This window comes from Melopsittacus undulatus, chromosome 1, assembly GCF_012275295.1.
Source record: "Melopsittacus undulatus isolate bMelUnd1 chromosome 1, bMelUnd1.mat.Z, whole genome shotgun sequence".
In the NCBI taxonomy this organism is placed as follows: domain Eukaryota; kingdom Metazoa; phylum Chordata; class Aves; order Psittaciformes; family Psittaculidae; genus Melopsittacus; species Melopsittacus undulatus.
Genome location: NC_047527.1, coordinates 37,187,903 through 37,203,667, shown reverse-complemented (window position 1 = coordinate 37,203,667; position 15,765 = coordinate 37,187,903). Strand labels below are relative to the sequence as shown.

The window sequence follows — 15,765 nt, the reverse complement described above, 5'->3', positions numbered from 1 at the left end:
GATATATTGAAAAATGCATGATAGAATCATAGAATAGTTTAGGTTGTAAAAGACCTCTAAGATCGAGTCCAGCTGTTAACCTAGCACTGCCAAGTCCACCACTAAACCATGTCCCCAGACATCTCCACAAATACCTCCAGAGATGGTATTCAACCACTTCCATGGGCAGCCTGTTCCAATGCTTGACAATCCTTTTAATGAGGAATTTTTTCCTAATAGCCAATCTAAAGCTCCTCTGTTACAACCTGAGGCCATTTCCTCTTGTTCTAGTCCTTGTTATCTGGGAAAAGAGATCGACCACCACCTCACTATATCCTTCTTTCACATAGTTGTAGGAAAGCAATAAGGTCTCCCCTGAACTTACTTTTCACCAGGCTAAGCAACCCCACTTCCCTCAGGAGTTCCTCAAAAGATTTGTTCCTCCAAACCCTTCATCAGCTTGGTTGCCCTGCTGTGGACCTGCTTGAGCACTTCAACATCTCTCTTGTAGTGAGGGACCCAGAACTGAACACAGTATTCAAGGTGCAGCCTCACCAGTGCCAAGTACAGGGGGATGATCGGTGCCCTGTCCCTGCTGGCCCCACCATTTTGGTTACAGGCCAGGATATGGTTGCCCTTCTTGGATGCCTGGCAAAAGCAGCCGTCAGTCAGCACACCCAGGTCCTTTTCCACCAAGCAGCTTTCCAGCCACTATTCCCCAAGCCTGTAGTATTGCATTGGGTTGTTGTGACCCAAGCACAGAACCCAGCACTGAGCCTTGTTGTACCTTGTACCATTGGTCTTGGCCCATCAATCCAGCCTGTGCAGATCCCTCTCTAGAGCCTTCCTGCCCTCCAGCAGTTCAACACTCTCATTCAGCTTGGTGTTGTCTGCAGACTTACTGACACTGCAGTCATTGCCCTTGTCCAGATCGTGATGGTCCTGATCATGAGAGACCATGACAGGCTCAAGAGGTTGGGCAGTACCAACCTCATAAAGTTCAATAAGGCCAAGAGCAAGGTCCTGAACCTAGGTAGGGACAATCCCAAGCACAGCTACAGGCTGGATTGAGAATAGGCTGAGAGCAGCTGTGAGGAAAATGGCTTGGAGGTGCTGGTTGAGGAGAAGCTCAGCATGTGCGCTTGCAGCCCAGAAAGGCCAGCTGTGTTCTGAGCCAGCATTCAGTGGCCAGCAGGTGGAGGCAGATGATTCTCCCCTTCTACTTCACTCTCATGAGACCACACCTGCACTACTGCATTCAATTCTCTGTTCCCCACCATAAAAAAGATGTGGATTTGTTGGAACAAGTCCAGAGGAGGGTCACAAGGATGCTCAGAGAGATGGGGCACCTCTCCTGTGAAGACAGACTGAGAGAGCTGGGCTTGTTCTGCCTGGAGAAGACTTCAGGGAGACATTATTGCCACCTTCCAGTACTTAAAGGAGGCCTAGAAGAAATCTGGAGAGGGATTCTTTACAAGAACATGTAGTGACAGGACAGGTGGGAATGGCTTTAAGCTACCATAGAGTAGATTTAGATTAGACATTAGGAAATCAGTCTTCACTATGAGGATAGTGAGGCACTGGAACAGATTGCAGAGAAGCTGTAGCTGCCCTATTCATGGAATTGTTCAAAGCCAGGTTGGATGGGTCTTTGAGTAACCTTTTCTAATAGAAGGTGTCCCTGCATGTGGTGGGGGGTTTTGGAACTAAATGATCTTTAATGTCCCTTCCAACCCAAACTATGCTATGATTCTATGATTCTGTGATCGCTGATAAAGAAATTAAACAGAGCTGGCCCCAGTACTGGCTTTTGTGGAACAACACTTATGATATAACTCCATTCATCACTTGGATATAACTCCATTCACCACTACTCTTTTTACTCATCTATAGAGCCAGTTTTTTAGGCAGTGAAGAGTATGCCCATCCAAGCCATGAGCAGACAGTGTCTCTAGCATATTGCTGTGGGAAATAATGTCAAAGGCTTTACTAAAATCTGGCTAGGCAACATACACAGGCTTTCCCTCATCCCTCATCACGGAAGGAGCCAATCTGGCCCCATACACCTGTGTGTGTCTAAGTGGTGTAGCAGGTTGCTATTTCCCCTGGGATTAAGGGATGCTGGTGAGGGGCTATTCATTAGGGACTGTAGTGATAGGACAAGGGGTAACAGGTTGAAACTTAAACAGCAGAAGTTTAGACTGGATATAAGGAAGAAATTCTTTACTGTTAGGGTGGTGAGGCACTGGAATGGGTTGCCCAGGGAGGTGGTGAATGCTCCATCCCTGGCAGTGTTCAAGGCCAGGTTGGATGAAGCCTTGGGTGATATGGTTTAGTGTGAGGTGTCCCTGCCCATGGCAGGGGGGTTGGAACTACATGATCTTAAGGTCCTTTCCAATCCTAACTATTCTATGATCCTATGATTCTGCAATCTATCCCTGTCTTCCAGGTCAGGAGGCAGGTACCCTGAGAACTACTGGTCTTACTATAAAGGACTGAGGCAAAGAAGCCATTAAATATCTCAGCCTGAGGAAAGATTACAGACAAGTCTGTGGTGTTAAAGAATGAATGGATCATTAGGCTTTCCTGTGGCTTTATTCATCTCTTAAAGTGACCAGATTTATGTAACATCTGTTAACAGGACCATTAAGTAATTCACCTAGACTTGAAGTTCTTAACAGTGCCTTTTATAGTTCCCTCTTGAATTAAAAATACGCTCTGGAGAACATACTCAACCATGTTGATTAAAGGAACTTTCAAGATAAATTTCTTAAAAATGAAAAAAATATAAGTAGACTTAGCACCTCACTGATTTCCTTTGGCTTGACAAACATGAAATTATCCAAAAGATACTGGACACCATCAGATTCTTCTGATTAAACTTAGCAAAAGAACTTGGGAAGTTGGGTTATGATGAGTGTAGACCTGCTATAGAGTATGTCAAAGAAAAAGGGGTCCTTGCTCCTCAAACAGTCTTCTGAATATCTGAAAATTACTTGAGAGGATAAATCAGAGCTCTTTGTTATGTGAATGTCTGTGAGAGTTATTGAGGTTTGGAGGTAGATTGGGCTGCAAATTTAATCTGTTTAAGGCCAGGGTACAATCCGTTGCTGAAGGAGATTGCAAATGTTGCCTTCTTTGACCAGAGTTGACATTTATTCTCAGGAAAGCACTGTTCAGTTATTAATTTGTACAGGTAAATATAAATATGCATATACTTATGGCATATATTTACATAGATATATAAACATATGCATACTGTTTAATTTATGTATACACAGTATGCATATATTTATATATTTACATAAATACATAAAGTGTTTTAAGGAACCTAAAATGTGGATGAATGCCCAGTCAATCTGAAACTGATAACTACATAAATCATATTAACAATTCTGCTACAGCAGATTCTCTTTTCCATAGTCATTGGTGCTTCACTTATTCTGCTAGGAAAGGGAGGATTTCACATTCCATCATTTTTTCTGCAGGGACCATCTCTGCTTTTTAAACAATGTGCATCAAATTCATTTTGGAGACTGTCATTGCTCTAGCAGAATGCAGGCGAGGTCTGTGATTAAAAGATTGCTCTGCTAAAGCCAAGGTCATTGTCAAACAGCAGTAGAAGGCTGTGGGACTGGCAAAAATATGGTAAGCTGATATCACAGACAAGAAATACAGAAACAAAAGTGTCATATAATAAATATCAATAAAATAGGGCATTCCTTCTGACCTCTGTCTTTTAAGCTTTTGGGGTGCACTTGGATTGGTCTCTTTAAACAGATGAAAAATGGTCATTTCCTACACCTTAACGTACCCATGATCATCTAAGAGGGGTGCTATGGCACATGATGCCCTGGATAGGCATGATCTGAGCTGGTAACACAGGTGCTACCCATCTATATATTACAGGAGCCCAGCTTTAAGAAAAGCAGCAAATAATGAAAATTGATTCTGCCCTTCTACTTTGCTCTTATGAGACCTCACTTGGAGTACTGCGTACAGTTCTGGTGTCCTCAACATAAAAAGGACATGGAACTGTTGGAACAAGTCCAGAGGAGGGCCACGAGGATGATCAGGGGACTGGAACACCTCCTGTATGAAGACAGGCTGAGAAAGTTGGGGCTGTTCAGCCTGGGGAAGAGAAAGCTGCGTGGAGACCTCATAGCAGCCTTCCAGTATCTGAAGGGGGCCTACAGGGATGCTGGTGAGGGACTATTCATTAGGGACTGTAGCGACAGGACAAGTGATAATGGGTTCAAACTTAAACTGGGGAAGTTTAGATTGGATATAAGGAAGAAGTTCTTTACTGTAAGGGTGATGAGGCACTGGAATGGGTTGCCCAAGGGAAGCTGTGAATGCTCCATCCCTGGCAGTGTTCAAGGCCAGGTTGGACGAAGCCTTGGGTGATACGGTTTAGTGTGAGGTGTCCCTGCCCATGGCAAGGGGGTTGGAACTAGAGGATCTTAAGGTCCTTTCCAACCCTAACTATTCTATGATTCTAAATTACAGCACAGACTGTAGTAGTGGGACTCGTGATTTTTGAAGCTTTTACCCTTCAGCTCAGTTTCTTGTAATAAGCTTAACTTATTGTAATCTCATGTCCCTGGGAATGGAGTCTTTAACAAAAATGCTGAATGTAACCAGACTTGCCATAAAAAAAGAGTTGGCAATATTGTGAGCAATTGCATTGCTTAGAGCAAGCAAAACAGAGAACACAGTAGCAGTTTCTTAAACTGGCCTATTAATCTTTAAAAGTGTTCCCGAATGCAGGTAGAAACATTCTGGTTAATCTCAAAAGAGGGAATTATTTTTCTTGTCAGAAATTTTAACATTCATGTGAGTTTTTAAGTCTTTTTATGGTGCTTTTTAATGTCATTGTAGTCTGGTACAGAACCTTAAATTTAGGACCCACTCTCTCTTTCATCTATCTCCAGTATAACATTTATCTCCTTACATAGCAAAAGATGCTATAGTGTTGTTATAGTTGGGACGGTGAGACAGAACACAGAACCCATCAGAAATTAAGGAAATTATTAAAATTAACTGTACTGTTATTGTGACATTATACTCTTAATCAAGCCTTTATCCCCGTGGTTTCTTTTTGTTCACAACCACTGTTCACAAGATACAGTTGTTTCAATAATGACAAAGATGATCCCTGTACAAGCTACATTGCATCTGTTCCTCATACTGGATTATGTGTGCTTTTGGCACAAACTGTCTATTAGTTGCACTCAAGCTTAACTACTCTGGACTTCAGAGAGCAGACTTAGGCCTCTTAAGGGATCTGCTTGGTAGAGTACCATTGGGTAAAGTCCTGGAGGGAAGAGGAGCCCAAGAAAGCTGGTCAGTATTGAAGCATCAGATCATCCAAGCTCAGGAGTGATGCATTCCAACAAAGTGGAAGTCAGGCAAAATTGCCAGGAGGCCTCTTTGACAAACTCAAACACAAAAAGGAAGCCTACAGAGATAGGGAGCAATGACAGGTACTGTGGAAGGAATACGGAGAAATAGAGCAGCCAGGGATCAGGTTAGGAAAGCTAAAGCCCTGACAGAATTAAATCTCTCCAGGGATATCAAGGGCAATAAGAAAAGCTTCTATAGATATGCTGGTGATAAATGGAAGACTAGGGAAACTGCAGGCCCTTTCTGGGTGGAAACAGGAGACCCAGTTAGGAGGGATATGGAGAAGGTTAACATACTTAAGGACTTTTTTTCCTTGGTCTTCTCCAGAAAATGAAAATCCAAACCATTCTATGATTCTATGAAATTGATTCTGGTATTTGTACTATAGAAAAATTATCCAAAACATTAATGCCTGGTACTAGCAGTACACTTTCTGTGTTTTGAACATGCCTGTTGCTTCCATATCATGAATATGGACAGAAATATGGGTCACAAGCTAAAAACATCACATCAAGACAACAGAAAAAAACATCTTAATCTGCCTGTTATGAGTTCTCTACATTTTCAGCTCCTGATGTTTCTGTAGTGGTTTGAGCCAGTTTGTCTTTGATGCAAGATATGGTGGTGTCAAATTTTAATCTTGTGATATTCCAAATGTATGCTTAACTCCATAGGGATCTCAGCAATATCATTCTAAAACAACAGAAAAAGAAAAGATTAAAAAGTTCTTGCTGAGACTCAAATTTGCTTTACATTATAAACTCCTTTTCCAAATGTGTTCATAGTTTTATAAGCCTTTTGATCAGAATATTTTCTGGACCATAACTGGAATGTTTTCACATTTTTAATTTTTTTATATACCAAGTGTTTTTCAAGCCACCTTTTACGTTTCCTGGCTTTCTGCTATGAGAAGTTTTCCCACAGCATTCATGCCGGTGGCTATATATGGCCTGCCAATGATGTTTCTAGTTCTTTACTATTACAAATACATTTCAATCTTGTCTTGATTCTTCATTTCAGTCAAAATCAGATACAGCTTGAGTAAGGGACACAGCAATATGTACAAATCCTTGACTTCACACAAACCCTTATCCTATTCCCAGTCTTTAAACCTGAATCACTGAAGCAGTGCTTGCAGTTTGCCATCACTCCATGCCTGTCTTGTCTCATGCCTATGGATCATCAGAAGGAATAGGTGAGAGCAATTTTCAGACTAAGTGTTCAGCTTAATCACATGTCAAGGACTCCATTGGAGCACAACAGCTTTTCTGGGCTGTCATGACATCTTTGTGCTCATGTTGAACTTCCTATGACAAGTGATGAGTAAGGCTCACATTGATCCAATCACACTTTCCAATGCCATTTTTGCTTTTAGGCTTGGAGCTTTTTTTTCTGGTGTAGTGTATTACCTCTCTGGGCTTTTTTCTCAGACAGACTGCCACAAAAGGAGGTAGATCAAGGAAAAGGCATAAGTCATGTAGCTGGGATTTGAGCATAGACTAATTATTGTCAAAGATCAGATCTCATTTTTAAGGGCAGCAAGTTTAAAAAAACATCCCCTTGCTGGCTCTTATTACTTGTTCTTGTGACTAATACTAACCCTGCAAGAGGAGTACAGCAGTATGCTTCTCTTGCTGACTCCTTGCCTTCTGGCTTTCTAACAGGGTGGAAAACTAGATTATGCTGCTAATGAGGGTCTTCGGCTAATAGCTGATGCTTACTCTTCAAAGTACTTCTACAGTTAGAGCAGGTTTTCTTAACATTGGAACACATCATTTGTATCTAATGAGGATTAATGTCTCCTTGAAATTAGATACTAGAGGAATGTGTGTGTCCCTTATCCATGTCAACACCACTACATCTTAACTATGAACCTAATTGGGTGTAGAGAATTACAAGGAAATGTGCTGGGTTTTTTCTAGCATTGTACATATTATCTTTTTATTACCTGTTGAACAGTTGTTTAAATTACAATCTTTTCTTCTCACTGGTAAAAACAGAAACTGAGTGGTCAGAGAAATCTAGAGCATCATTGATACTCGGGATGTGAATACTTTTTGCCTCAACCTAATTAATGGTTATTTATAATAAGCATTATAGTATGTATTAATAAAATAATAAGTGCTAGGAAGGGCTAGATACCACACAATCAACAATAAAGTCAAGGTATCTAACAGTATGCTTTGCCAAGCCTTAGTGCTCTTGTACCTTTCTGTAAAATTTCGGGTGTTGACTGCTGTCTTGTGGAGGGAAAAGCGCTTCTCCTCCATCCTCCCCAACGTGCTGATGCCTTTTGTTACAATCTTCCTAAAAGTATGTTTTTCAGATAATAAGAAGGAATGAAAGAAATATAAACTAGCATGTCATAAAGCAAAAACATACAGTGAAAAGAATATTTCTACAATGCATAATCATCATGTCACAGTGTAATATTTGTTTGTTATATAAGATAATATTGGTGTGTTGAGAGTTTTTTCCTGGAGTTTTAGTGTCCTTTATGCCTGGTAACTTTAGTCTTAATTTCTCGTTAATTTTTTGTTGTTAGTATAGGCACTGCATTTAAAGTATGCAGAAGTAAACCAAAGGAACACAATCCTTATTATTGCTCTTTAGTTTTACAACAAATCGGTCTATGCTATTATCTGTTAAAGTGTATCTAGATTCACAACCTAAAAATAGAATCATAAAATGATAGAATGGTTTGGGTCAGAAAGGACCATCAAAGATCATTTACACTAACCTCCCTGTCATGGGCACGGACATCTTTCACTAGATCAGGTTGCTCAAAACCCTGCCTAATAGAAAATGTCCATTTAAAAACAAATGTGGAATTTAAGTAGATATAATGAAATTAAATGTTATCTCCAAGCACTTAGAAACAGTATTACTGGGACTTAAAGGGATTACATCGTACCTAAAAGAAAATACCTGCCACAGCAATGATTTTCAATAATGATCAAAATTAATCCTTGGGCTGACTGCCAACACAAATTCTATACATAGTTTAAAAGCTTAAAAAACTGTAGACAGTTAAGTAGGACTCTCCATCAGTAGGAGGGTGGTTATTGGGCTGATACTACACTTGGAAGCAAACTTCTTACCAAGGACTGGAGTATTGCTTTAGTGCTGACTGAAAAGGGAAAAGAGTAATTTCTGTAAGCCCCACATGATTTTCCTGAAAGTCCTGGTACCTGTGTTCTGCCTCCTCCTGGTTTATGGAATCTGTCTGAGAGGTTACCAGCTCAAGAAGTATAGTTTACCCACTGATATATGGAATACAAGGCAAGATAAATGTAATGGTTCTGAAGTTCAGAAGACAGCAACTTTCCATCCATGACTGAAATTTCAATTGTTAAATGAATCCCAACTGGATTCGTCAAAGAGACTACTTGATGTCTCTTGTAGAGAGCCAGAAACTGAGTTTCTTGCTATGAAGCAGCATTATTTTTACAAGAAATATGCAATTTTCATTACATCATCTGCTGAAGATTAAGCATTTTATGCACATATGCTTAATGATTGCTTGTGTTGTACACTGTGATATTGTGATGTACACTGGAAGATAGTACGATCTGTTGAAAAACTTCGAGCATCTGCTTGTACTTTCTGAAAGAATTCTGAATTTTAATTAAACATACAACTACAAATAAGCCACTTGGGGAGCAGCTTTTCCACCATTCACAGTGTTTCCAAGCTCTGAATTCACAAATACTGAAACACACCCAAAAAGTTTGCTGATACTTAAAAGCTCTACACCCAAGCAAAGAATTTCTGAATTTTCTATACTTCTGGAAATGACTATGAAGAAAGAGGTTAATTTTTTAGTGCATGGCACATTTAACTCACTTTATGGATTGAGAACCTCCAAGAAGTTAGAGGAGTATGCTTCAGCTGCTAACAACAAAAAGGGATTGATTTTTGTCAGGCTTTCTTTTATTGATTGGCAGCTTAACATTTATCAGCTCAAACAGCTTATGGCTGCCATTTTATGAAGTAATATTTTAGAGGTCAAGCTAACGCACCAGATGGTTTTGTTTGCATTTCTAAAACTGATCTTTGCTGGGCCATCATTACATACTTTTACCTGCTTCCAGGTAAAAGTGCTGTTTCCCTATGCAAATTTACCATTTTTCTGTGCCACTGGTGTAAACTAACCAAGCACAAACACTGAAACAGGGCATAATAATCAAAACTTAAAGACAAAAAGAAGAAATAAAGGAGGAAAAACCCCTTGAGAGCAAAGAAAGATTTAACACTAGAGCCACTAACATCACAGCTCATTCCCACAGTCGCTATAACAGTTTTAAATTGTTACCTTGCCATATTTAATACACACTAACCCACATGGCAAATCCATATTCCTACTCAACAAAGACTTACTGAAAAAGATGAGAATTAAATATGTGCGTATTGCTTGACAGATGACATTTCTTACAGTTGACAGTTTTTACAAGCATTTGATAACACTGTGCAATCTTTGGCATTGTTTTATAAAGAAAGCCTTGGCTGTTTCCTAAGAATTTATATTTATTATTATATTTTCATTAAACTGAATTGTCTGTCAGCTCCTGATTTTAAAAGTTATTTTTATATTGCAGATGAAAATGTTCTGAACCAGCATAAAAGAATGACAGACAAAGACAAAAGAGAAATGCCTCATCACCTGTAAATAATGCTCCAGCAAATCTGCATTTTAAGGGTAAAGAAGCTATGGAGAACAAAACAGCAGATCACAAAAGCAGATTTCTTACTGCTAACTAGCAGTAACAAAGACTGGCAGAATATAATTCAACTGTTAATTTTCAGGTGTGGCCAGAATAAGCACAGTTTACAGAGGAAAACAAGAGGACTCCTCCTGCAACTGGAATGTGGACCAAATGTCCCTTTGGCCAGGGTGAAACAGCCACAGACAGACTGACAGGACAGATTTTCAGAGATGCAAAGGGCAACATGGTTTTTTTGTGGGCATAGGGCTGACAATTTTGTACACACTTTTTACGACTACCTTGGAGTTGACAGGTTTTCACACTTCTTCCCTCCCTTTCTCCTAGGAAACTGATCTCATGACCTTTAACATCTCAATGCACCGCTCTTGGTGGCGGGAACACGGGCCGGGCTGCATACGAAGGGTAGTGCGTCCTTCTGCCCCTGGCATCCTAGAGGATTACTCCTACGTCTCCGTGACGGGCTGCATCATTGATTTCCAGTACCTAGAGGTCATTCACAGCGCTATCCAAATACTCCTCTCTGTAAGTTCATGTTTCTTCTTTGCACTTGGATTCCAGCAGTCCTTTCACATGCAGCCTGATGCTTTTTGGTGTCTTTCTCCTGACAGGGGGATGTAGTAGGTCATGGATGACAGCACAGATTTTTAGTTGATTTTGAGTTTTTAACTATCTCCAATTTTGAACTAGAGAATGATATTCACATTATTAAAATATGCACTGCTCTAGTCTCATAAAGCTCTGTGTAGTCATAGTCTCCATTCTGGCCTTTGATGGGACAGGTGAAAATTAACTCGAATTCTTGGGTCGCATTCATTGAGACATGTGCAGCAAAGGAGAGCAGATTAGTTCAAGATTAATTTGGCTAATGCTTTCTGAAGTTCACAGTCAATGATGATATTTATTCAGCCCTGAATGTACATATATTTTACTTGGTATATGGCCAAGTTTCTTCCCAAAATGAGATACGGTTGTAACTCTTGAAAAAGTTCAGAGAAGTATTAGAAATTAAAGTACTTGTTTATATTTAACCACTTTATTTGGTTTTTCCTGAAGCCTCTGCATTATCAGGATGCTCCACCTTCATGACTGTAGTGGCAATACCAGTCAAAAACTGCAAATAAAAACTGCAAACACAAGAACTCACTGCAAAACATCTGCAGTGCAGGAAAGCGCTGGGGCTGGATAAGTTGCTTTGGAAGCAACAACCCAGTCTTGGCTGCAGCCTTTTCTTAATCTGATGGCTGCTTCTGCTTCTGATTAAAAGTTGTTTAGCATGAGCTGCTGCGGAATGGACTCAGTCAGAGACCAATATGATCAGACCAAAAGCCGTTTATTGCAAAGCATTAACTTCTTGTATACTATTGCTTACATACACTTACAGTGATTTGGCATATTATGGTTAGATACGTGTCTTGAAGACCCTTAGTGACTAACATATAACCGGTCAAGCACAGGTGTGAGAACTTGACCTTGAAAGCTTGCCAACAGTCCACAGTTCTTGTAACTTGGTGAATTCCAGCTTCTTATCTTGCTTGCTTAAGCTTCCTTGGGCCTCTCATGGCCTTGCTGTATCTTTCGAGGTTATTCAGAGTTCATGTACCAAATATCCATTCTCCTGTGAGAACACTGTCTCCACAATGAGCTGCATGGGATTTTCTAGAAGTGATAGCTCTTTCTGTACATAACTGCATGTAGTACGGCCTATCCCAAATAGGTGCACAGAGGTCTGATACACCCCAGACACCCAGACTTATTCTGAGAATATAAGTGCTCATAGTTTCTGGTCCTAAAGATGGTGATCAGTTCTTGTCAGACAATGTGAGAAGAGATGCAATCTGCAGTCCACACCTGCTAGTCAGGTGAGCTACCTGGTCTGAACAACCAAAGGGCTGGGCATTCCTGGTCTATTTAGTACTTCACACTGTTTTACTGGCTGGCTGCTAAATACTTCCACTAGCAAAGTAGAAGGGATCTGCATGCTAAATCTCACTCATTAGTTTAAATTTGCTTTCACATTTTAATGTTTTAATTTTTGCAAGATAAGGACATTTCTCTTTTGAAAGAAAAAAACTAGTGTATATCATGTATCCGTAATCCTGTCCAACTGTCTTGAATGAAGTAGTCTGAAAGTCCAAGGTAACTTCTCTTCATTACTAAATGCCTTTTGTAAGATGCTGAGTGTTCTTTACTTGCCACTGCTTTTACTCAGAATTTGGTCAGTTTGTATCTTACATCAGTGATTAATGAACTTCCACTTGACAGATCCAGATCTTAATTAGTGGAATTGGTTAGTGGACCAGTGACATCACATGCACCTGCACAAGCTATGTGTCTGTTCCTATCAACTTCTCAGGCATCAGTGAAATCACAAACACCTACACAAGCCTTCTCCTGACTGTTGTTCAGTCAGGCAGCAAAGACAGGATCTTTTCCAGTGAAGTCAAAGTTTAACTTTCTTGAGGCCCAGCCCTGTGTATGTCACCATACATTATAACATTTCTGTGAAAGCAGACCTTACAGAAGAATTTTGCACACTACCTCTGTAAAGCTTAACTGAATGCCCCTTCCTTACTCTTGTGGGGGCCTGGTATTGAAAGAAGGTTCTTTTTCCTCTCTTGTCGCACAGCATCATTCCCTCTGCTTTGTAAGGCTGTCCAAGGGAAACTGGAGCGTGGTTGGTGTAAAAGGAGAAAACCATAAGTATTTCCAGGATTACCTCACTTCTATAAGGAAACATGTTTTGTGTTAGAAATTTCTAGAATTGTCTAGATTCTTTGTGATTAGAAGGAAATTTAGAGTTCAGTTGGAATCAGGAACATTTTTTTCCTCTGCATTTGTCAGTGCAGTGTAATTCTGGTCAAAATTTACCAAATGGAAGGAACACAAATATTAATGTTAAAATAATAGAATAAAACCAGTTAATAGATGCAAACTGAAAGAAACATGAAAATGGAAAAGTATAAAAACTATGTAATAATTACAAAACATAAGATGTAACAGGCCTTCCCTTTCTTATGGAGTAAATGATTGCCTGGAACAATCATAAATAAATTCTGGATACAATTCATTACAATTCATGAAACAAGTTCAAAATGTGCAAGGAACTTGTAAGACTTGACTGTGAATTAAATAGGTGCCAGTTTCAGATACTGCTTTAGACTGGTATGCACAATGTTGAAATTAAAATCACACACACAAAGTAGGGCTGTTTTTTTTCCAGTGTTAGTATCTTGCTGTCCCATCTGTGGCATGCTATGATTAGCATACTACGAGTCTGTACTTCAGTTCCCATCCTGAACTGTAATTTAGGCATATTTAGTTTTTTGTCGCACAGGACAGAAGTCACCACCTAGATGATCAAATCTGTTGCAGTTTCCTCCTATTTCCTGAGTGCTGCTGGCCTGAGCAAGTTCCCATTCATTTTGGATGCATAACTGCTTTCCTAATTGGGGTACCAATTTCAGTTGCTAGTTAAAAGGTCATTGAGTTTGCCTTTTTACAGTACTGAAGAATTGTAGATCCTTCTTTTTCCCTTTCCTGGTAGGTAGTCCTAAAAGTAGCTTATTCCTTTTTGGACCTTACAACCTACTTAATTTTCATAGCATTTTTATGTAGCAGTAGTGGCGTAACAAACCATTTTACAGTGTAACAAAAACTTTATTGGCATAACAAATCATTTTATCATGCTAACCCTTCTCCAAACGACCAGGAAGGTGAGCACTTCCATTTGGAAGGGAGTTTGACCCTCTGTAAGAAGAAATCCCTCCAGGGGTAAATATTGGATACCTATCGAGATACATTTTTCAAAGGTGACTTTTTTTTTTTTTAACTGATATGGAATGTTTTTATATGCACAGGGTACTGCAGCTGTGACTACATTGGATCCTGCTTCAGGGAACAGGTTCAACAGCCATTTCTTTAATTCTAACACAGTAAAGCTCTTTTTGTATTTGCTTTATAGCTGTTTCTAAAAAAAAAAAATTTATCTTTCCTTGATGAAACAGTCACTTTGCTTCTCATCCTGATTCTGGGTGGCTCTTGAAGTGACTGGGAGTTGAAGGTGTTAAACATTTCTTTCAACTCAGGTGAAATCACGAGAAATATGAGAGAATGGTATGAAATTTATAGAAAAGGTATACCTAAAAAATCTAAAACCTAGACCACCAAAGGAAGGGGTGAAAAAAAGTAAGAAAAAACTCTAAACCTAGAAGCATACAAAGCATTTGAGCTGTTCAGCCTGTTGATGCTGACCAAATACAGGTCCATCTGTTGCCTCTTATAAGTGTCAATTACAGAAACCCCTAGGTGACAGCAAGACGTACAGATGAGCAACACTTATCACAAAAAAATCACACTCCTGCAGAGTGGCCTGGTTTTCACTACACTATAAAGCCAGGCAAAGGTGTAATATAGGATGATTAAGAGTATTGAGTCGTTTCCATTGTGGAGTGAAAAGCAGTGAACATACCTGCCTAAGATAAAGTTAGGCACAAATCAATGGAGAATAGCTTCTCAGTAACACTACCAAGTGCAAAACATAGCCAGAAAAAGGTATTATTTTTTACAGAATGAAGCTGGGATATCACAAATGTAAGAAAAAAGCACTTGTGGAAGCCAAATTTGGAGTTGGATAATGTGGTGACCATGAGTCTGAATGATTCTCCTGCAAGATGGATGGTCTACATCTATATACATAAATGAAGCATGCCAGTGGAACTGTGTACTGAAGCCAACTGGGTCAGAACAGCTTACATTTCTGCTGATGGTCTCAGCCTCCAAAACCAGCCTAATTGGTTCAAGCTACCCAGTGGGAATAATCCCTGGGAGTATTCTCTTCCTCAAAGCAGTGCCTGGGAACTGTGTGGAGAGAGTGGTAGCTAGAGCAGGCCAACCTCCCATACACATAGCAGCATGGGCGACAGTATGCCAGTGCCAGGAATGCTCCCAGGCATACAGAGGAATTCCCTCCTGTTGATGCAGCTGCATCAGTGGAAGGTTAGTGGGCAAATGTCCAGCTGCAATTCATTCCTCAGAGTAGGCTGAAGCAGAAGCTGGCAGGAAGTACTTAGATAATCTATTTACCTAGAAGGGTGCAGAAGAGCATGTAATTTTTTAAATCCCTGCTAGAGAAACTTATCCCCTATATTTTTTACATGGTAGGAAAAGGGATGTTTTCACATGACATCTTGTGGTTACAGTGATATTTATGAGATGCTGTTTGGGGACATTCTGTCCTATTATGCTCTTCTACCATCCTAATGGAATGTGTGAGCAACTCCAGCTCTGCATTAAGCAGCTTGTCTGTCTTGCATCCATTGTTCTGCCACCTCAGATGAAGAATGGGGCACAGAGCTGAAACTTCGGCTGGATAAGGATCGAGTTTCTTTGCTGTTTTTGAATGTCCTTTCACTCTTGGATGCATTCCGTTTTGATGTGCAGACAGAAAACAAAGCTGAAAACACCTTGAGCTTGGGGTACAGGTCTGCAAGGCCTGTGATGTTCTCTATTTATCATGGGCAATAATTTCATTCATATTTGGCCTCGCTCTGGCCTGCAAGAAAGGTTTGTCTTTTGCATTACTGGTTGTGTGAAGATGCTATCAAAAGTAGTGGAGCATGGGTTTATTTTGAAACTTTCTTTGGCACTGTAGAAA

At 40.0% G+C, this 15,765-nt stretch overlaps 1 protein-coding gene across 1 annotated transcript in view; it reads left to right on the top strand.

The window, feature by feature from the left end:
- The window catches only part of NKAIN3 (sodium/potassium transporting ATPase interacting 3), a 182,960-nt gene that overhangs the window by 92,488 nt on the left and 74,707 nt on the right, over window positions 1–15,765 (top strand). The window contains exon 4 of the mRNA XM_031052262.2: window positions 10,437–10,634. Coding sequence (XP_030908122.2) covers window positions 10,437–10,634 — 198 coding nt within the window. The remainder of the gene's footprint in view (window positions 1–10,436; window positions 10,635–15,765) is intronic.